Source organism: Bufo gargarizans, chromosome 7 (genome assembly GCF_014858855.1).
Source record: "Bufo gargarizans isolate SCDJY-AF-19 chromosome 7, ASM1485885v1, whole genome shotgun sequence".
Classification (NCBI taxonomy): domain Eukaryota; kingdom Metazoa; phylum Chordata; class Amphibia; order Anura; family Bufonidae; genus Bufo; species Bufo gargarizans.
In genome coordinates, this window is record NC_058086.1 from 39,081,537 (window position 1) to 39,103,912 (window position 22,376).

The following is a 22,376-nucleotide window of genomic DNA, read 5'->3' on the forward strand; positions in this document are numbered from 1 at the left end:
GGACTGTGGTTAGATCAGGATTGTGATGGACGTCTCATATACTGGCAGATAAATACATGCAATGTTCTAGAAATAGATACCCGAACCCCCTCTATGACCCCATGTACGCAGTAATAGTGGAATTGATAAGGCTACTTTCACACCTGCGGCAGAGGATTCCGGCAGGCAGTTCCGTCACCGGATCCGTCAAAATGCATGTAAACTGAAGGCATTTATCAGACGGATCAGGATCCTGATCCGTATGACAAATGCAATGAAATGCCGGATCCGTCTCTCCAGTGTCATCCGGAAAAACCGATCCGGCATTTATTTTTTTTCACTTTTTTTGCGGTCTTAACATGCGCAGACCGCAATGCCGGATCAGTTTTTCCGGAACACTCGGGGATCCGGCATTAATGCATTTCAATGGGAAAAAAAGCCAGCATTCAGGCAAGTGTTCCGGAATTCTGGACGGAGATAAAACCTTAGCATGCTGCGGTATTATCTCCGTCCTGAAAAGGCAAAAAGCCTGAACTGAAGACATCCTGAACGGATTACTCTCCATTCAGAATGCATTAGGATAAAACTGATCAGTTCTTTTCCGGTATTGAGCCCCTGTGACAGAACTCAATGCCGGAAAAGAATAACGCTGGTGTGAAAGTACTCTAAGGCTGCATTTAGAATTCCATATCTGGCATAGCTGGATAATGCCGGAAACCGCCGGATTCACATTGACGGCTGCTTAACGGCATTAATGCCATAAATTGGCCGGATCTCTGTTGGAACCCATAGCAGTCTTGTAGTTAATAAGGATCCGGCGGTTCCTGGCATGAATGGGCTAAGCTGAATACGGTAAACTCCGGCATGCTGTTCCTCTGTCACATTTCTAAATGCTGACATAAAAGTAGACTTAAAGGGTATGGCCCATCTCGCACGTTGGTGGCATATCGCCAGGATATGCCACCAATGTCCGATAGTGCCTCCCAAAGGAAAGCGCACCACGCATGCGTGGCGTTGCACTCTAGTCACTTCTATTTGAGTTCCGAACAGAGCCGAGCGTGCGCACTTGGCTATATCAGGAACTCCCATAGAAGCGAATGAAGAACGCACTACGCAAGCGCGGCCACCTTTCCGTTCACCTCTATAGGAGTTCCAGAAACGGCTGAGCCAGCGCCAGAGCTTTCATTAATCGCAGTGAAGTAACGAGTGCCGTCCTAGCTTCTTGAACGTACTGTAAACCTCACAGCAGAAGGTGTCACAAGGGACGAGCACCTACTTACACGGAATGGGAATTTGAAGGTGCTGTTGCCTTTATGGAAATATACTTTAGCAAGCGCATATATATCGCCATAACTCAGGGCTCCAATGCTGAGCCTCAGGGGTAGACATACCATCGGCGTATCCTGTGCCGCTGCACAGGGGCCCTTTAGGTAAGGGTGGTCCATAGCGAAGTAAAAAACAAGGGCACAGACGGGCGGTGATCAAGGACTGACTACAGAGTGGAGAGGTGAGCCCTACCCTGAAGATACATTAGACGGTTATTGTCTAAGTCCACCCTTTGGCGAGCCACACTGCTGGGGTCACTGGTTGGGGTTTAGACTGACAATAGTATTATCCGGATACGGCGTCTACCGTCAGACGCAAACAGAGATAGTGCAGCCCTGAAGCTTCCTGGACCCACTATCCCTAGCTACTTGCACGGTCACCCTAGGCGGTGACCCCACAACTGGGCAGCAGTCCCTACGCTGAAATACGTGTGAGGTTGATGCATAAATGGGGAACAAACAGACAAACCCTAAGAGAATAGTCATATGGAAAAGGGTCAAATGCCAGTCGGACAATGAGGTAGAAAGATGCCAGAGGCAAACGAAAAAACCGATGCGCCAGAAAGTCAAAAACCAGAAGATCGGAGTCACGAGACCAATCCAGAAAATCCAAGCCAGAGGAGTCTTCAATTACAGCAAGGGGAACCAGAGGTTTAGAAATTCACCAGCACCTACACATGCAGGCATTGTAGAGTAATAAATAAAATGAGCACTCACCACCTGGTGTACTGTCAATAGTTTATCTCTACAAAATTTTGTTAAAACTATATTAATAACATACATAACATAAAAACATATTTGCACAAATTGTTGGAGAGTATATCTGATGGATATAACTGATATTTCTATCTATTAGTCAATCTCGCTAATCTCTTGATGTCCGGAATATCTAATACATTATCAAAATATACAAAATATAAAATATAGAATTATGTGCGAATAACAATAGGTCAAATTATCAAAAACTTTTCAAAAAGTGTCCATAGTGTGAATGAACTGATTAGATAAGATCCAAAGGTTAGTGTCAAAGTAAAAAAGTAAAAAAGTAAAAAATGCTGCAACAAAGTATCAAAGTAGTGTTCAATGTGATGAGAATCCTCATGCGGTAAAGGTATCCGGACAAGCAGATTGAAAATTTAGGATGGATCTGTTAATCTCCCAATATCTGTCATTAATTCTAAGAAATAGCAATCACAATAATATGGAGGTTGAATATTAGTAGTTGGGGTTAGGTGTTAGTATATAGGGATTGCATCTGGGGCGTCCCCCTGTTGCTCCCCCTCTTACCTTCCCCTGCGTAAAGTTCACTGCTCTTGGGTGGTCGGCTTCGGTGCGGCTCGCTGTGTATCACCGCTGGATATAGTGAAGACGATATTTGCTATCAGCGTTGTTTGTTCGTCTCGTGGCCGTCCTCTGACGTCATCAAACCTTGTCTGGTTTGCGTGTCATTCACCCGGCGACTCTCGTGTTCACTCACGATAGATTCCAAATCTCCTTCTAATTGTGGATCAGTGTCTGTGTCGATCAGTATAGGGAGCGATTTGCTCTAATGCACTTTCTTTTGATTTCCTCCTAGGTCTAGATGGGTAGTTGGTCCTCTCCAAAAAAAAAAAAAAAAAAAAAAAAAAAACAGGCCAGACGCGTTTCGAGGGTTAATCCTCTTCCTCAGTGGCTATAATGTGGGATCCAACTACCTCCTCCTTATATAGTCTGTGGCTCCCAACCACCCACCTAAAACCTGGCACGGATTTGTATTATACACTTATATCCATTTTCATATTCTTCGGTATTACTCTAAAAAGCCATATCTTTCAGTTCATATAACATGTTCAAAAAACTATACAATAAAATCTTTTTAATCTTTTTGATAAAGGCTTTCTCTATGTGTTATGTAATATATAGCTGTAGTCCCCTTATTTCATTTCGTGCCGTTGAACCTTCTCTCCACTTTTTGGTTGTTTCTCAGGGGGATTATTGCATACTCTATTATTATTTATATTCAACGGAGAAATGAAATAGTATCTTACTACTAAGACATCCTAATCAATGTTCTATATGTCTGTCTATTCCCTTTGTTGTCTATGTCTGTCTATTCCCTTTGTTGTCTATGTCTGTCTATTCCCTTTGTTGTCTATGTCTGTCTATTCTATATGTCTGTCTATTCCCTTTGTTGTGGTATCTTCTTTACCATATACATATCACTTTAAAAAGGTATGTACCAAAAATATCAAAAAATAATAAAGAAATAATAAAGAAAAACAGAAAAACGCATGCTATCCCCAAAAACGCACCTGCGTTTCCTCTGCGTTTTGGCTGCGTTTTTTCCAGAAACCATTCAGAAATCATTCCCAAGGGCTTTCACTTCAATGGCACCCTCTCAATATATACTCCCCAATGGATTTAGGTATCATCATTTTTTAATAAATTTTATTAATTTATTTTCTTTTTTGTGTTTGTTTTCCATTTTTTTATGGTTGAGGGCACAGAGATTTTATCCTTTATTGATCCCATAACTCCCCACCTACTGTTTATTGGGGTAATCATAATATTTTAATTCTTTCCCATACACATATCCCTTTATAAAAGAATGCGCATGTCATTCCCCCAAAAAACGCACCTGCGTTTCCTGTGCGTTTTGGCTGCGTTTTTTCCGGAATCTTCCAAAAAAGAGAGCATTCTCCAGGACTTTCCCTTGGGTAGCACCCTCTCCATATGTTTCCCCATGGTTTTGGATATATTATTGTTAGTTTATTTTATTTTGGACTTGTTTTCCATTTTTATAATTTTTATAATTAAGGGCACAGAGATTTTATCCTTTATTAGTCCCGTAACTTCCCACCTACTGTTTAATGGGGTACTCGTAATATTCTGACTCATTCTACCATTGTACCTCAATGGATTACAGAAATCCAAATAACTCAAAATCTGAGTTTAGACCATGGGGGAGAAGTGTTTCGAATTCAAAAATCCGTCGGGATTCTTGTCTCGACATCCTGGCGATATGGTCTCCCCCTCTCCAGTTTATATCCACTTTCTCAAAGGCTGCGAAGACCATACCTCCAGGATTTTTGTTGTGATGTTGTTTATAATGTAATGAGAGGGAATGCTTTTCATACCCATTTTTGATGTTGGTGATATGTTCGCTCAATCTTTTCTTAAGGGACCGTTTCGTTCTCCCCACATATTGTTTCTTGCACTGACACTCGATTATATATAAGATGTTCTTTGAGCTACAAGTAAGGAAGTCTTTTATTTTCCATTTAAAGGAATTAACCCTTGATTGGATTTCTAGAGTTTTTTTGGGAAAAGATGTCAATTTACATATACTACAGCTTCCACACCTATAAAAGCCTTGCAAGTTTAACCAATTGTGTATCGTACGATTGTCTGTTTTATGTTTAACTGTTGGAGCTACTTTTAAAGATAAGTTCTGGGCCCTTGTGTACGTTATCAAGGGACCATTACTTACCATGGGGCCTATAAGTTTGTCACCCAATAGATGGTGCCAGTGTTTCTTCACAATTGCTTCCACTTTCTTATGTTGTTTATTGAAGGGCAGAATTATTCTCAGATTCTCCTCCTTTTCCTTCTTAACTTCTGCCCTATTTGGTGTGGTATTTTCCCCAAAAAAGGACTCTCTTTGCATATTTTTCACCTTTGTAAGTGCTTTTTCCAGTATGTTAGTCGGATATTCTTTCTCTAGAAATTGATCTTTCATGATCATAGATTCCCTTTCAAACTGGGAACAACTCTTAATCAAACAATCTATATTGTTAATAGAACTGATTGTCAAGAGAAGGAAGCAAATATTGGAGGATACTACGGATAAAATAATAAAGATGAAGGAAATCATTCAGAAATCACCCATAAATGAGGAAACCACAAATTGGGAACAAAGAATTTGTAAGAATCTAGGTTCCATAGAACAAGAGATAATCAATAAAAAGAGTAAAAAGATTAAAAAAACCTTTAGAACTGATAGTGGTGAATATGTCCCAAGAGATAATAGTCAACACCATAATGATCAATATATACCCACTGGAGAACCAAATATAGAACACATAAGAGAAGAGAACATCCAGATGGAGTATGATATCCCAGTGAGGAATCGTTATGAGACAATCAGTAATAATCATTTTTTAGATGGGACCCCCCCTCACCACAAAATAAAAACAAAACCCAGGCAGTTGAGAGAGAGAACACCCGAACGGAGGAAATCTCCTTTAGATTTAAACCGTTATCCCCCCAGGAGTCATCAATACAATTTGAGACACAGGGAACAATATCAAGAAAGTCAGTACAGTCCAAGGGAAAGAGGCCCCCAGGGAAGGAGGGAGAACAACACCCTAAATCGATATCAATACCATTACGAACAAGATCAAAGAGAACTAGAAGGGGAAAGAAGAAGAAAGAGGGGTCGCAGGGACTGATGGTACATACAAACACAGACGCAATTATTAATTTGAGTCATACTTCACTCACCTCAACACAAATCAATTTGTTAAACAAGGGATTAAAATTTGCCCCAACAGCCCAACCGAATAAATTTGACATTTATATCGGTATAGAGAAATTTATTAGAAAATTATGCCTCAAAAAACATTTTATGAGGAACCCCATAATTGAAAACTCTATTGAGAAGAATATATATATCCACACTAGCTTGAAACCTAGGAGTAAAATGTACCCACGGCAGCAAATTGGACAAGAGATTGCAGCTTTTAAGAAATCAGTAGAAACCGATATAAGGAAATTGAAAGGAAGTGTAAAAAATGGGAATAACATAACAGCTCAGGAAATACAGGCGATAAAACAACTTCAAAAGCAGGAAAATATCACCATCAGACCTGCTGACAAAGGGGGGGCTATTGTCATACTTGAAACCCAGAAATATGAGGAGGAATGTCTAAGACAACTGTCGGATGCTACTACATATGCGAGACTGATGAGAGACCCCACCAAGGAATACAATCAAGAGTTGAGTGACTATGCCAGAGATGGTTGGGAGAAAGGAATTCTAAATGAGCAAGAATTTAAATACATCACCATGACTCAACAACGGTTACCAGTCTTCTACTGCCTACCTAAAGTGCACAAAGACCAGCTCAACCCCCCAGGGAGACCAATCATCTCTGGCATAGGGTCACTTACCTCGAATCTATCAGAGTACTTGGATAAACATCTTCAACCCAGTGTAAAAGAAAATTTTGCATACATTAGGGACACAACACAAATCATCAAAATAGTGGAGGGACTCAGATATGAGACCGATTGGATATTAGGGACTCTTGATGTGAGTTCGCTGTACACAGTTATAGATCACGACCAAGGTGTCAATGCATTAAAAACCCAACTAAAAAAACATAGCAGTTTCCCTGAAGACCAAGTGGAATTTATAGCAGAAGGGGTAAAATTCATCTTAACCCACAATTACTTCAGATTTAATCTTGATTACTATCTCCAGATAAGAGGAACCGCCATGGGTACCAGGTTTGCGCCCAGCTATGCCAATTTATTTATGGCACAATGGGAATGTGAGAAGATCCTACCCATGCTGGGCGCAGGCCTGGTACTCTGGCATAGGTTCATTGATGACATCCTGTTTGTCTGGAGAGGTACAAGAGAAGATCTCAACATATTCTTGGAGGACATTAACACCAACATATATAATTTGAAATTTTCAGCGAATGTGAGCACAGAGAAGATCGAATTCTTAGATCTACAAATTAAAGTAAAGAATGACCAATTGGTTTGTAGCACATACCAGAAAGAAGTCTCCCGTAATAGTTACATTATTTTCTCAAGCTGCCATCTACCTAGGTGGCTGCTTGAAGTCCCTACAGGACAATTCAAGCGGATAAAAAGAAACTGCACAGAGGAGGAAGAGTTTGAAAGGGAATCTATGATCATGAAAGATCAATTTCTAGAGAAAGAATATCCGACTAACATACTGGAAAAAGCACTTACAAAGGTGAAAAATATGCAAAGAGAGTCCTTTTTTGGGGAAAATACCACACCAAATAGGGCAGAAGTTAAGAAGGAAAAGGAGGAGAATCTGAGAATAATTCTGCCCTTCAATAAACAACATAAGAAAGTGGAAGCAATTGTGAAGAAACACTGGCACCATCTATTGGGTGACAAACTTATAGGCCCCATGGTAAGTAATGGTCCCTTGATAACGTACACAAGGGCCCAGAACTTATCTTTAAAAGTAGCTCCAACAGTTAAACATAAAACAGACAATCGTACGATACACAATTGGTTAAACTTGCAAGGCTTTTATAGGTGTGGAAGCTGTAGTATATGTAAATTGACATCTTTTCCCAAAAAAACTCTAGAAATCCAATCAAGGGTTAATTCCTTTAAATGGAAAATAAAAGACTTCCTTACTTGTAGCTCAAAGAACATCTTATATATAATCGAGTGTCAGTGCAAGAAACAATATGTGGGGAGAACGAAACGGTCCCTTAAGAAAAGATTGAGCGAACATATCACCAACATCAAAAATGGGTATGAAAAGCATTCCCTCTCATTACATTATAAACAACATCACAACAAAAATCCTGGAGGTATGGTCTTCGCAGCCTTTGAGAAAGTGGATATAAACTGGAGAGGGGGAGACCATATCGCCAGGATGTCGAGACAAGAATCCCGACGGATTTTTGAATTCGAAACACTTCTCCCCCATGGTCTAAACTCAGATTTTGAGTTATTTGGATTTCTGTAATCCATTGAGGTACAATGGTAGAATGAGTCAGAATATTACGAGTACCCCATTAAACAGTAGGTGGGAAGTTACGGGACTAATAAAGGATAAAATCTCTGTGCCCTTAATTATAAAAATTATAAAAATGGAAAACAAGTCCAAAATAAAATAAACTAACAATAATATATCCAAAACCATGGGGAAACATATGGAGAGGGTGCTACCCAAGGGAAAGTCCTGGAGAATGCTCTCTTTTTTGGAAGATTCCGGAAAAAACGCAGCCAAAACGCACAGGAAACGCAGGTGCGTTTTTTGGGGGAATGACATGCGCATTCTTTTATAAAGGGATATGTGTATGGGAAAGAATTAAAATATTATGATTACCCCAATAAACAGTAGGTGGGGAGTTATGGGATCAATAAAGGATAAAATCTCTGTGCCCTCAACCATAAAAAAATGGAAAACAAACACAAAAAAGAAAATAAATTAATAAAAATGTATTAAAAAATGATGATACCTAAATCCATTGGGGAGTATATATTGAGAGGGTGCCATTGAAGTGAAAGCCCTTGGGAATGATTTCTGAATGGTTTCTGGAAAAAACGCAGCCAAAACGCAGAGGAAACGCAGGTGCGTTTTTGGGGATAGCATGCGTTTTTCTGTTTTTCTTTATTATTTCTTTATTATTTTTTGATATTTTTGGTACATACCTTTTTAAAGTGATATGTATATGGTAAAGAAGATACCACAACAAAGGGAATAGACAGACATATAGAATAGACAGACATAGACAACAAAGGGAATAGACAGACATAGACAACAAAGGGAATAGACAGACATATAGAACATTGATTAGGATGTCTTAGTAGTAAGATACTATTTCATTTCTCCGTTGAATATAAATAATAATAGAGTATGCAATAATCCCCCTGAGAAACAACCAAAAAGTGGAGAGAAGGTTCAACGGCACGAAATGAAATAAGGGGACTACAGCTATATATTACATAACACATAGAGAAAGCCTTTATCAAAAAGATTAAAAAGATTTTATTGTATAGTTTTTTGAACATGTTATATGAACTGAAAGATATGGCTTTTTAGAGTAATACCGAAGAATATGAAAATGGATATAAGTGTATAATACAAATCCGTGCCAGGTTTTAGGTGGGTGGTTGGGAGCCACAGACTATATAAGGAGGAGGTAGTTGGATCCCACATTATAGCCACTGAGGAAGAGGATTAACCCTCGAAACGCGTCTGGCCTGTTTTTTTGGAGAGGACCAACTACCCATCTAGACCTAGGAGGAAATCAAAAGAAAGTGCATTAGAGCAAATCGCTCCCTATACTGATCGACACAGACACTGATCCACAATTAGAAGGAGATTTGGAATCTATCGTGAGTGAACACGAGAGTCGCCGGGTGAATGACACGCAAACCAGACAAGGTTTGATGACGTCAGAGGACGGCCACGAGACGAACAAACAACGCTGATAGCAAATATCGTCTTCACTATATCCAGCGGTGATACACAGCGAGCCGCACCGAAGCCGACCACCCAAGAGCAGTGAACTTTACGCAGGGGAAGGTAAGAGGGGGAGCAACAGGGGGACGCCCCAGATGCAATCCCTATATACTAACACCTAACCCCAACTACTAATATTCAACCTCCATATTATTGTGATTGCTATTTCTTAGAATTAATGACAGATATTGGGAGATTAACAGATCCATCCTAAATTTTCAATCTGCTTGTCCGGATACCTTTACCGCATGAGGATTCTCATCACATTGAACACTACTTTGATACTTTGTTGCAGCATTTTTTACTTTTTTACTTTTTTACTTTGACACTAACCTTTGGATCTTATCTAATCAGTTCATTCACACTATGGACACTTTTTGAAAAGTTTTTGATAATTTGACCTATTGTTATTCGCACATAATTCTATATTTTATATTTTGTATATTTTGATAATGTATTAGATATTCCGGACATCAAGAGATTAGCGAGATTGACTAATAGATAGAAATATCAGTTATATCCATCAGATATACTCTCCAACAATTTGTGCAAATATGTTTTTATGTTATGTATGTTATTAATATAGTTTTAACAAAATTTTGTAGAGATAAACTATTGACAGTACACCAGGTGGTGAGTGCTCATTTTATTTATTACTCTACTTTAACCCTTTTTTTCTGGGTGGACGGGTGAACCACCCATAAAATAGAGCACCATTACCATACATCAGATACGGGTGAGCCACGATATACATCCTTTCCTTACATGCAGGCATTGGCCTTCTGTACTTAGTGAGGAGCAGCTGACGCCGGCTGAGCGTCCTGACGCTATGGAGCCCCGGCGCGCCCCCTCATTTGCCCGGAGCTCACATGTCAGAGCGGGCCGCCCCAACAGACCTGGTTCCCCTGTAATAAGTATGTACTCTACTGATAGGCTCTAACAGCAACCTTTAATTTCACATGGCTTAAAGGGAACCTGTCATCAACTTTATGCTGCCCAGACTAACAGCAGTATAAAGTAGAGACAGGTGAGCTGATTTCAGCGGTCTTTCATTTATAAGCTAAAAGTAAGCGGTTGCCGAGAACCAACATCACAATCATTGCAGACCGGGCCTGGAAAAGAGTCACGGCCACCGGAGAAGAGTCCTGGTTATTCATGAATTCCTGCTCTCCTGCTGATGACTGACCGTCTAATACCTAGTTTTCCCCCTCTCTCTCTAGGAGAGAACTGCCAATCATCAGCAGACGGGCGAGAGAGCAGGAGATTATAATAACCAGGACTCTTCTCAGGTAGATCTGACTCTTCTCAAGGCCTGGGCTGCAATGATTATGATGCTGGTTCTCGGCAACCACTGACTGTTAGCTGATGAGTGACACACCGCTGACACAGCATTTCTGTCACTATTTTATGCCGCCCTCCGTGGGGTCAGCATAAAGCTGATGACAGGTTCCCTTTAACCCCTTTTTTTTTTTTTTTATCATCGTTTTCCAAGAGCTATAACTTTAGAGCATTCAGCTGTTTTCTAGATAATTTTTCCAAGCTAAACACCCCCTTTAAGAAACTGTTACCCAACAGGCGCAAACCTGAGTGTGAATGGGGAATTTTGTATAAAACTGAATGATTTATGTAATTAACAACACCCAGCAAACTGTATACAGCGCTGGTTTTCTCCTGTTAAAGTGTCCCTGTACTTTGGGAAAACTTTTGATACGCCATAGCGACATTTCAAATGTTTTATTTGGGGGGGGGGGGGGGGTCTGAGTGCTGAGACCCTTGCGATCTCTAGATCTCACGCAGACTGCTCTCTCTCTTCTTGCTGCAGGAGACGGGGTCACAGACTTTCTATTGAGATCGGTGGGGGTATCCGTGCTCAGACCCCCACCAATCAAAACTTTTGAAATGCCGCTATAAAAAAGTTACAGACGCTTTAAAGACGCACCCCAGATATTTTTCACCTATATAGTGCAGCATAGGCTGTAGTTGAAGGGTCACTAATAGTGTTGAGCAAACTTGTGCTTTAAGTTTGCCGTCTAAAGTTCAGGTTATCGAAGAATCGCGTTATGGATTCTAAATTCCGTTATGGTCCGTGGCAGCGGAATCCAGAACGCGATTGTTCGATAACCCGAACTTTAAACACAAGTTTGCTCAACACTAGTCACTCACTTAAAAAAAAAACAAAAAAATAGACATATGACACCCACCAATGCGTAGAATGACGAAGAAGAAGCACTAGCATAGTGTACTCTCGCTCCTGAGGATGGAATTGAGACAGTCTCCATAGACTTCTATGGAGACTGTCTAATGCAGCGAGGAGGGAGAGAAATAGGTGAGCGTCTCAGCGCTTAGACCTCCACAGATCGAAACTTTTGATATGCCTCCATGATATACTATTGACCCTTTAAAGAAGCTACCAGATGAAAGGCCATCCCGGTTTCTATTAAAGAAGCCAGGATAGGCGGCAGCCATAGCATACATTACACAAACCAATAGGAGCCAATGTGCCCCTAGCAACCAATCAGATTACAGCTCTCATTCTGATAAAGCACGTTACAAAATGAAAGCTTTGATCTGATTGGTTGCTAAGGAAAACCGCTTCCTTTTGCTGTCTTCCTTCCGTCTCATCCATAAGACCTGAACGCAGTCGTGCATTTGTTACGACACTTGATATTTTGGGTCTCGTTTCGCCCCCTTACAACAACCGCACCAGGCGCTAACGGCTTCCCCCCTACCCAGCAAGCACTGCGCTTCCGAGACTGTCAACCAGTGTCACGTGACGGATTCCTCAGCGCGTCATGTGACGCGGAAGTCTGCTGCTGCCTGACTGTCACCGGGGGAAGATGGCGGCGCTCGGCTGCGGTTGCCGGGTGTTGCTGTTGCTCTTTGCGCTGGGAGTTAGCGCTCAATACGCCGAGGTGAGAGGGGGCGCCTCATTATGTGTGCGGCCATGACGCCTGCATGTATGCCGAGCCAGGTCCCAGGCGTGCGCTGTGCTGCCATCAGCCTGAAGCTCTCTTGACCACATGCATCAAGAGAGGAGAAGCAGAATCTCTGGGTCCAGTGATATTGCCCATAGCAACCGTCCGCATGACGGCTCGTGTTTATTTAGGGCATTTTCACATGTAGCAGATCTGGATAGTCTGCAGAGTGTTGCAGTAACTGGGGGAGATTTATCAAAACTTGGGGGGGGGGGGGGGGACTGGCTTAGTTGCCCATAGCAACCAATCAGATTGATGCTTCCTTTTTTTAAGGAGCTCTGAAAATTGAAAGGAGGAATCTGGTTTCTATGGGCAACGGAGCCAGTTTTGATGAATCTCTCCCCGTGAGAATTTTGCCACATCTCACGCAGCGGGAGGAATTTGCAGTGCATCAGGTGAAATCCCTGGCAAAATGTGCAACAGACTTAGGCTACTTTCACACTTGCGGCAGGACGGATCCGACAGGCTGTTCACCCTGTCGGATCCGTCCTTCCGCTATTTCGGCGGAGCTCCGGCGCAGTTCACGGTGCCAGACAAAAAAGTCGGACATGCAGGACTTTTAGTCTGGCGGCCTTTCGCCGTGCTGCGCTGGAGCTCCACCCTAGTCCACATTATAGTCAATGGGGACGGAGCGGCGGTCCGGCGGCTACGCCGAATTAGCGGAAGGACGGATCCAACAGGGTGAACAGCCTGTCGGATCCGTCCTGCTGCAAGTGTGAAAGTAGCCTAAGGCCCCTTGCAGACGAGCGTGAGCGGATTAGGTCCGGATGCGTTCAGTGAAAAATGCGCAATTTCGCAAGCAAGTTCTTTCAGTTCTGTCTGCGATTGTGTTCAGTTGTTCAGTTTTTATCGCGAGGGTGCAATGCGATTTAATGCGTTTTGCAGGCGCGTGCTAAAAAAAATGCAGTTTGCAAACAACATCTCTAAGCAACCATCCGTGAAAAAAGCATCGCACCCGCACTTGCTTCCGAATGTGATGCGATTTTTCACGCAGCTCCATTCACATCTTATGGGGCCAGAATATAGAACATGCTGCGATTTTTTTACGCAACGCACAAGTGGTGCGTGAAAACCAACGCTCATGTGCACAGCCAGCGCTCCAGACAAAAAAAAAATATCAAGGAGCCATTGGCTCCTAACCTGAAAATTTTTAAAATACATATAATTACGGTATAATAATAAAAAATAAAAAAAGACATGTCTTACCTAGGGTTGTCAGGATACCAAAATTTGGATTCGATTTCGATACCATAAAAAAGTATTGCGATACTCGATACCACGTGCATTGGTATCCGCTCTTAGGTGCTGTTCGCATTACATCCGTTGATGCCAGAATTTTCTGCGCTGATTCCGCCAGTGGGAGGCCGTGCTCCTGTTCATGCAGCCGGTGGTCTGAAGCCGTGACTGTGCCAAGATTAGACATGTCATTTCCCAGAGTGTTGTCCGTGTCTCCATTCAGCTCCATACATGCCCAGGGTGGTGTCCGTGTCTCCATTCAGCTCCATACATGCCCAGGGTGGTGTCCGTGTCTCCATTCAGCTCCATACATGCCCAGGGTGGTGTCCGTGTCTCCATTCAGCTCCATACATGCCCAGGGTGGTGTCCGGGTCTCCATTCAGCTCCATACATGCCCAGGGTGGTGTCCGGGTCTCCGTTCAGCTCCATACATGCCCAGGGTGGTGTCCGGGTCTCCATTCGGCTCCATACATGCCCAGGGTGGTGTCCGGGTCTCCATTCGGCTCCATACATGCCCAGGGTGGTGTCCGGGTCTCCATTCGGCTCCATACATGCCCAGGGTGGTGTCCGGGGTCTCCATTCAGCTCCATACATGCCCAGAGTGGTGTCCGGGTCTCCATTCAGCTCCATACATGCCCAGGGTGGTGTCCGGGGTCTCCATTCAGCTCCATACATGCCCAGGGTGGTGTCCGGGGTCTCCATTCAGCTCCATACATGCCCAGGGTGGTGTCCGGGGTCTCCATTCAGCTCCATACATGCCCAGGGTGGTGTCCGGGGTCTCCATTCAGCTCCATACATGCCCAGGGTGGTGTCCGGGGTCTCCATTCAGCTCCATACATGCCCAGGGTGGTGTCCGGGGTCTCCATTCAGCTCCATACATGCCCAGGGTGGTGTCCGGGGTCTCCATTCAGCTCCATACATGCCCAGGGTGGTGTCCGGGGTCTCCATTCAGCTCCATACATGCCCAGGGTGGTGTCCGGGGTCTCCATTCAGCTCCATACATGCCCAGGGTGGTGTCCGGGGTCTCCATTCAGCTCCATACATGCCCAGGGTGGTGTCCGGGGTCTCCATTCAGCTCCATACATGCCCAGGGTGGTGTCCGGGTCTCCATTCAGCTCCATACATGCCCAGGGTGGTGTCCGGGGTCTCCATTCAGCTCCATACATGCCCAGGGTGGTGTCCGGGTCTCCATTCAGCTCCATACATGCCCAGGGTGGTGTCCGGGGCTCCATTCAGCTCCATACATGCCCAGGGTGGTGTCCGGGGTCTCCATTCAGCTCCATACATGCCCAGGGTGGTGTCCGGGGTCTCCATTCAGCTCCATACATGCCCAGGGTGGTGTCCGGGGTCTCCATTCAGCTCCATACATGCCCAGGGTGGTGTCCGGGGTCTCCATTCAGCTCCATACATGCCCAGGGTGGTGTCCGGGGTCTCCATTCAGCTCCATACATGCCCAGGGTGGTGTCCGGGGCTCCATTCAGCTCCATACATGCCCAGGGTGGTGTCCGGGGCTCCATTCAGCTCCATACATGCCCAGGGTGGTGTCCGGGGCTCCATTCAGCTCCATACATGCCCAGGGTGGTGTCCGGGGCTCCATTCAGCTCCATACATGCCCAGGGTGGTGTCCGGGGTCTCCATTCAGCTCCATACATGCCCAGGGTGGTGTCCGGGGTCTCCATTCAGCTCCATACATGCCCAGGGTGGTGTCCGGGTCTCCATTCAGCTCCATACATGCCCAGGGTGGTGTCCGGGGTCTCCATTCAGCTCCATACATGCCCAGGGTGGTGTCCGGGTCTCCATTCAGCTCCATACATGCCCAGGGTGGTGTCCGGGGCTCCATTCAGCTCCATACATGCCCAGGGTGGTAATACGCCTCTAAGATGTCTAAGCTTCCTTCCCATCTCATGTAAGTAAAGGTTAATCATTTTATGGTGACAAGTTCCACAATTTTCTAGCATATGTTGTGTTTCAGCTTCTTACCGTTTTTCAAAATGCTTGCTGTCAGTGAATAGAAAGCTTACCTGAGTGAGCAGCTTTATGTCACCAAGAAAGAAGAAAAGTTTCCATTCGCTGACAACAAAAATCATCCTTTTATACGGTGATGAACACAGGGCATGAGAGAAGGCGGCAGATCTCATTATTCTCTGGACCCAGATCTGGGGGTTCTTGTCTCGCTGACCATCATCCTCCTCCTCGCTGAAGCTTGGTGACAACCGCCATGGGAGCTGTAATGACGTCCGTTTCCTGTCCGGAGATCAATAGAGGAAGGGTCACTGATGAGGGGAAAGCTCTGTAAACCCGGTGGATCCTCCTGGATTTGCTGAGCTCTGAACGGTAAATGTGAAGTAACTTTTCTTTTCTTTTTTTTTTTTTGCTTTTGCAGAATAAAGCTGAACATTTCTTCAGAAGCGGACACACAAACAACTGGGCGGTATTAGTGAGTATTACCATATTCTTGCTTTCCTTGTGATGATGATTTGGCTTCACACAGTGTACGGCCTCATTCACGTATCGGTGAGTAACAGATGTGTACTGTCCGTGGTCTACACCTAGAGCACAAGTACGTGTTCTGGTTATATGAAGGCTATGTATACCTTCAGGGCATTTTTTAATGATTGCATTTTATTCATTTTGGGCTAAAAATCTTTTTTCAATTGGTCTTTATTCAATATTTTTAGCCCTTTTTAAGTTACAGGGGTTAAAAATCAGTCTGCTTGCAGAGTATCCCTTTTAAGTCGCATCAGCTGACAGCTCATGAGCCATCAACTGACGGGACTGAGAAGTGATACTCTGCAAGCAGACTGATTTTTAACCCCTGTAGCTTAAAAACGACTGATCATTTATAATAGAGACCTATTGAAAAAAAATGTTTTGTTTTTTTTTTGGGTCAAAATGAGTAAAATGCAGTCATGAACAAATTTGCCCCAAAGGTGTCCATATCCTTTAAGTCCTTTAAGAACTATTACATTGGTGGGGTCCCCGTAACTTGTGGAGCCCCCTAAAATGAACGGAGCAGCTGGTCGGGCACGCGCTTCTCTACTGCATTCATTTCCATAGGAGTTCCGGGGATAGCAGAGCGCCCAGCTATCCCAAAAAAAAACATAGAAATGAAAAAGAGCTACTGGGCACCTGCACGACTGGCTGCTCCATTCATTCGGGGTTGCTCCCCGCCGATCTAATAGTTCTTTCCTATCCTGTGGATGTAACCGGAATACCCCTTTAATGTTTGTATTTACACAACAGTGGGTTTGTGGTTGTACTACAGAAGCGTGCACTATTTTGTCCATGATTACGGATCCACCACTCACATTAAAGGGGTTATCCAATTCTAAAAATGCCCCCCCACAATATCCGGGCCCCTCCTATAGATCATACATTTACCCTCCTGCCCGGCACCTGCATCACTTTGGATCCCTGCACGGCCGCCGCTGCATCTCCCCGTCACGCGGATCAAAACATCTTGCACCCATGATGCTAGGGAGGCTGGTCGCCGTCGCGGTGTGCTTTTTGGTTGCACACCCCCCCCCCTCTGTCGCCAGATGTTTTCATCTGTGTGGTGGCCGTGCAGAGATCCAGAGTGACGCGGGAGTTGGGTAGTGGGGTAAGTATGATCTATAGGAAGGGCCGGAGTATTGTCGGGGAATTTTTAGAATTGGTTAACCCTTTTAAAGCCCATGTCTCAGTGAAAACCGCAGACACAACACGGATGGCCTCGGTGTTTGGGCCGTGGTTTTCATGGATCATTGCTGGAAGAGGCTCTGGAAACTGATTTTCAGCCTAGCAGTGTCCGTGAAACGCGGATGACACAGGAACTGAATGTACAAAGGTACTCATCTACAATTTGCATATTTTTTACTTGCGGAAACTGAGCTGCCGTGCACATTTTAAAATCCTTATCATGTCAATTGTTTGTGCGATTCCGCTCCTTGTACAGGGCGGCCCACGAAAAAGCGCCAGTCTCCGATATCTCCAAATCAAACTGCCTAATAGTAAATCGGTCTTGGGCTACGTTCACACTGGCGTTTTTGGCTTTCCGTTTGTGAGACCCGTTCGAGGCTCTGACAAGTGGTCCAAAACGGATCAGTTTTGCCCCAATGCTTTCTGAATGGAAAAGGATCCGCTCAGAATGCGTCAGTTTGCCTCAATTCCGTCTCCATTTCGCTTTGGAGGCTGCTTGCAGCGTTTTGGTGTCCATCTGACTAAACTGAGCCAAACGGCACACAATGTAAGTCAATGGGGACGGATCCGTTTTCTATGACACAATAGAAAATGGATCCGTCCTCCATTAATTTTCAATGGTGTTCAGGACGGATCAGTCTTGGCCATGTTAAAGATAATACAAACAGATCTGTTCTGAACGGATGCAGACGTTTGTATTATCTGAACGGATCCGTCTGTGCAGATCCATGACGGATCCGCACTAAACGCGAGTGTGAAAGTAGCCTTAGTTGTCCATAGCAACCAATCAGAGCTCAGCTTTCATTTTTTCAGAGCCCTGTAGAAACTGAAAGCTGAGCTGATTTGTAGATGGGCTGCTTTTCTTTTGGGCCGCCCCGTATGTAGGGAATTCCCCATAGACTTCAGTGGGGTTGCCCTACAAGTCTCTCATAGATAGCCGTACATTAGAAGCTGAGCTTTGGCATCGAGAGAGGTTGAAGAGGATTAGAAAAACTTGGTGCTTTCTTTCTAAAACAGCGCCAATACCTGTCTCGGGTAATGGAACTCCGCTCTAGTGAAAGGAGCTGATTTGTAATATTATTCACGATCCGTATAATAACCCAGGCTTTGTAGGGTCGTATTTTAAGACACTGCCTCAGATGCACATACATTGTATTACCTTGGCAGGATTTAGATTTGCCAGCATTGCCCCGGACTGGCCATGCAATGAGCAGTTTTTGTAAGATTAGGGACATTTTTACAACCATGGGTTCAGGAACCATGGAGGAGATGTCACACTAGTGTAAAGAAATACTGGCGTAGTTGCCCATAGTAACCAATCAGATTCCACTTTTCATTTTTCAAAGGAGCTCTGAAAGATGAAAGATGGATGCTGATTGGTTTCTATGGGCCACTAAGCCAGTTTTCCTGACCTCTGGTGTTCTTGATTTTGAGAAGATTATGACTCTTTGGCCTCCGGCAGATGATCACAGTACAGGTCGGTGCGGAGCAGATTTGTAAAGAATTCTGCGACCCCATACTTTACCGATATCAGAGTTTAAGGGTGGAGATACGGCACAGCGTGTAAGGGGCCCGGCTGGACAATTGCCTTCAGCCAGGAGGAGTCCAGGACTTGTAAGGATCGGGTGCGTTTCAATCAAAGTATCCCGTGTACAGCGTGTACCACCCCCTTCTCCAGACCAGATTTCTAGTTCACTTTTCACTGTATTTGGAGACTTTTACTAACTCTTTCTATTATGGTTCTTTTTAAGGTTTGCACCTCTCGATTTTGGTTCAATTACCGTCATGTGGCAAACACGCTCTCTGTATACAGAAGTGTTAAAAGGCTTGGAATTCCTGACAGGTGAGAGACTTTTTCCTATGTATCACTAGACTGCCACGCTGCCATCTCCGGGCAGCTATCATGTTTGTGCCCCTGGTGGTATATTCTCCCTCTCCCTGGTCTCTTATCGCCGGGTGCCATAATGCGACAGTTTTCCTGAATGATGTAATCCTGCAGATTATCTGAGAACTTTACACCTCGCTCTCCATTCACATTGGGCGACTCTCACATCTGCGTTTTCCTTTCCGGTATTGAGATCCGTCATAGGATCTGAAAACCGGAGGAAAACGCTTCCGTTTTGTCCCTATTCATTGTCAGTGGTAGGGGCAAAACTGAACATAACGGAGTGAGCCAGAATGTGTTCCGTTGCATTCCCATGACGCACACAAAAGCGGATCAAGACAGATCCGGCATAAATCGCAATGTAAGTCAATGGTGCCGGATCCGTCTTGGTCATTTTTAGAGACAATTGAACGGGACGGATGCAGACGGTGGTATTGTATAACGGATGCGTTTTTGTTGATCCCCTGACGGATCCAGGCTCCAGCAAAGACGCACATGTGAAAGTCGCCTTGTTCTGCTTCTCCAGGATGTGATTTTCTCTGCTCCTCTCCTGACCCTAAAGCCGTGCGGACTATCAGCTTTCCTCTTGTCCTGCTCCATTATGTGGAGGTATCAGGTGATGGCGGAAGGATACAAAAGTAGGTCTCCAGAATGCAACTGGATACAATATTGCTTCCCTAATAAAACAAAATAATGTTTTTAAGCTAGGGCTGGGCCATTTTGCCCCCCCCCAAAAAAAAGATATCTAGGATTTTCCTTTTAAGGACATTTATACATTTTTCTCTATTTTTATTCTTTTTTTTTTTTTAAACATTTTTTTAACATCCTGTACAGTAACACTATGAGGGTGCGGCCACCCAACACCTGGAGTGAAATAGGTGGAGGAGATCGGTGCGGCGACAGGAGGAAAGATAGCAGCCACACAGAACTTGGCTGGCCGTCTCCATGTAGGGAATGACTGTAGGGTCACAGCTCTGCATTCCCTTCCTTCTCATCATCAATGGGGTCCTAGAAGTGAGACCCCTACTGGGTATTAAGGGATAGCATATCCTATCCATTTGCCATCACGTTATGTGATGGAAATACCCATGTAATGCCTTTTGTCTGCTGGGAATTGTAGTTTTGCAGCAGCTGGAGAGCCAAAGATTGGTGGCTTTAACCCTACTGCGTGGCCCTGCGCAGGTATGGATGCAATTCAATATAAAGAACCCCAGGTAAGTATCCGTTATGTCACCTTGAGATGTTTAGTGGAGCGTTAAGAGCCGTGATGAGATAAGTGGTTGATAGAGACGAGACAGAACACATTGGGGCATTGATGAAGTCATCTTGTAAGCGCCAAAAACATCCTTTTTAGTCTTTGTGTTGCTGCAGAATAGTTTTTGGAACAGAAAGTACACCGCGTTCCTTCAGTCTTTTATTATCCGCGAATCAACACATGAAAAGAATCTGCTCGTCTTCCCCCCGGGAGAAGGTGAATCATGATCTTGCCGCATCCTTACTTTACATATGTACAGTACCGCGTCCTATCGTGTGTCTGATCAAATGCCTCAGAAATCCGCCGTCTGCTCGCAGCGAAGACTGGGGGCTCTGCCTCCGCCTTTTATTTCAAGTCATTAGCAAAGCGGGAGTCAGGAGCCGGGCAGCTGGATCTCGCTGGATTGCTGACTTGCTGCTTTATTTCAGGCTTTATTTCCGGAGCAAATTGCTTGAGAAGCAGGCAAAGCGAGGAGAAAAGCAGGCGAACGTCAGGTTCATATAAGTGTCTTTCATAGGTTTTGTGCTCCCAGTAATTGGACTGTGGAAAAGCTCAGACGCTGTAGCTTATAGCAGCTATTCTAACCGTGAATGATCTGCAGCCGTCAGGACGTGGTCACAGAACAGCTCCTGACAATGGCGTGTGTCCACTAAGTGTCCACTTGCCTTTCCAATTACCGTGTAGCAGAGGGTGAGCGTGGGAAGGGTTCCTGTATCGAAGACCCCCCCCCCCCAACTGTTATATCCCTATACTGTATGGTTTACTGGGGAAAATTCGTAAATGTTAAAAATAATAATAAAGAAACGCATACCCTCTCAATTTCCCCGGCACTGGTGCTCCTGTCCCCGCTGGTGTTTACCAATTCATGGTCCCAGCTCAACGCATCAAAAGGAAAGGCCTGCTCAGCCAATCGCTGGCCGTAGCAGTGACCCACCTCAGCTCGTGATTGGCTGAGCTGGGACTAGGAGAGGGTCCGTTCTCCGCCGGAGTGGGGGGGGGGGGATTATGGCATATTTTATCGTTGAGCCTTTTTAAAAAAAAAATATATATATATTTTTCAAAACAAAAACCCTTTTAATAGAGTATACGGACAGGGGTTGTTTTCATAAGACAACCCCTTTAATAGAAGGACAGTAGGGCTCGCTGAGCTGTTGTGTTAGACACACGTCTGGTTCATTTTGGCGGTGAGCTGCTCCTCTGTATCGTGTCCGTCCGCCCTCACGCACCTTTGTAGCTGACGCGCACATCGATGGCACGTGGTGCTCTGCAGTTTCCACGTCACTTATTCACAATGGAGCCATTAATCCACTCGCCATACGCTTTCATCACAGCAGCACTAGAACAGTTCACAGTGCGCAGCTTCAGAAATACCGCCATTCGGGGTCCAAAAGCCAATAATCCTCCCTTCCTGCATCTCTGATAAATCGCCCTTTTACCCGTTACTGCAACCAGGGATCTGACTGTATGTGGCGGGTGTATACATACAGTGTATTTATACCTTTCATGTGTCAGATAGTGAGTGTTATCCACTCATCACTTCACCGCACAACAATGATTTTGCTACTGAGAGAAAAACATGTGATTTATACTAAGATGAGCTCGGTGATTCCAAATATGAACTCAGAATTTGCCTGACACGTCTAGATTTTAACCCCTTAAGGACCCTGGGATTTTCTATTTTTGCGTTTTAGTTTTTTCACTCCCCGCCTTCCCATAGTCCTAACTCTTTTATTTTTCCATTCACATAGCCTTATGAGGGCTTATTTTTTGCAGGACAAGTTGTACTTTCTAATGGCACCATTAACAGTTGCAT

General features: G+C 44.3%; 1 protein-coding gene across 1 annotated transcript in view; it reads left to right on the plus strand.

Annotated features, from left to right (window-relative positions):
- The first annotated feature begins 12,297 nt into the window (after nt 1-12,297).
- PIGK (phosphatidylinositol glycan anchor biosynthesis class K) overlaps nt 12,298-22,376 on the plus strand; it is a 107,049-nt gene continuing 96,970 nt past the window's right edge. The window contains exons 1-3 of the mRNA XM_044301694.1: nt 12,298-12,446; nt 16,129-16,182; nt 19,175-19,266. Of these exons, the coding sequence (XP_044157629.1) occupies nt 12,372-12,446; nt 16,129-16,182; nt 19,175-19,266 (221 nt within the window). The 5' untranslated portion in view covers nt 12,298-12,371. The remainder of the gene's footprint in view (nt 12,447-16,128; nt 16,183-19,174; nt 19,267-22,376) is intronic.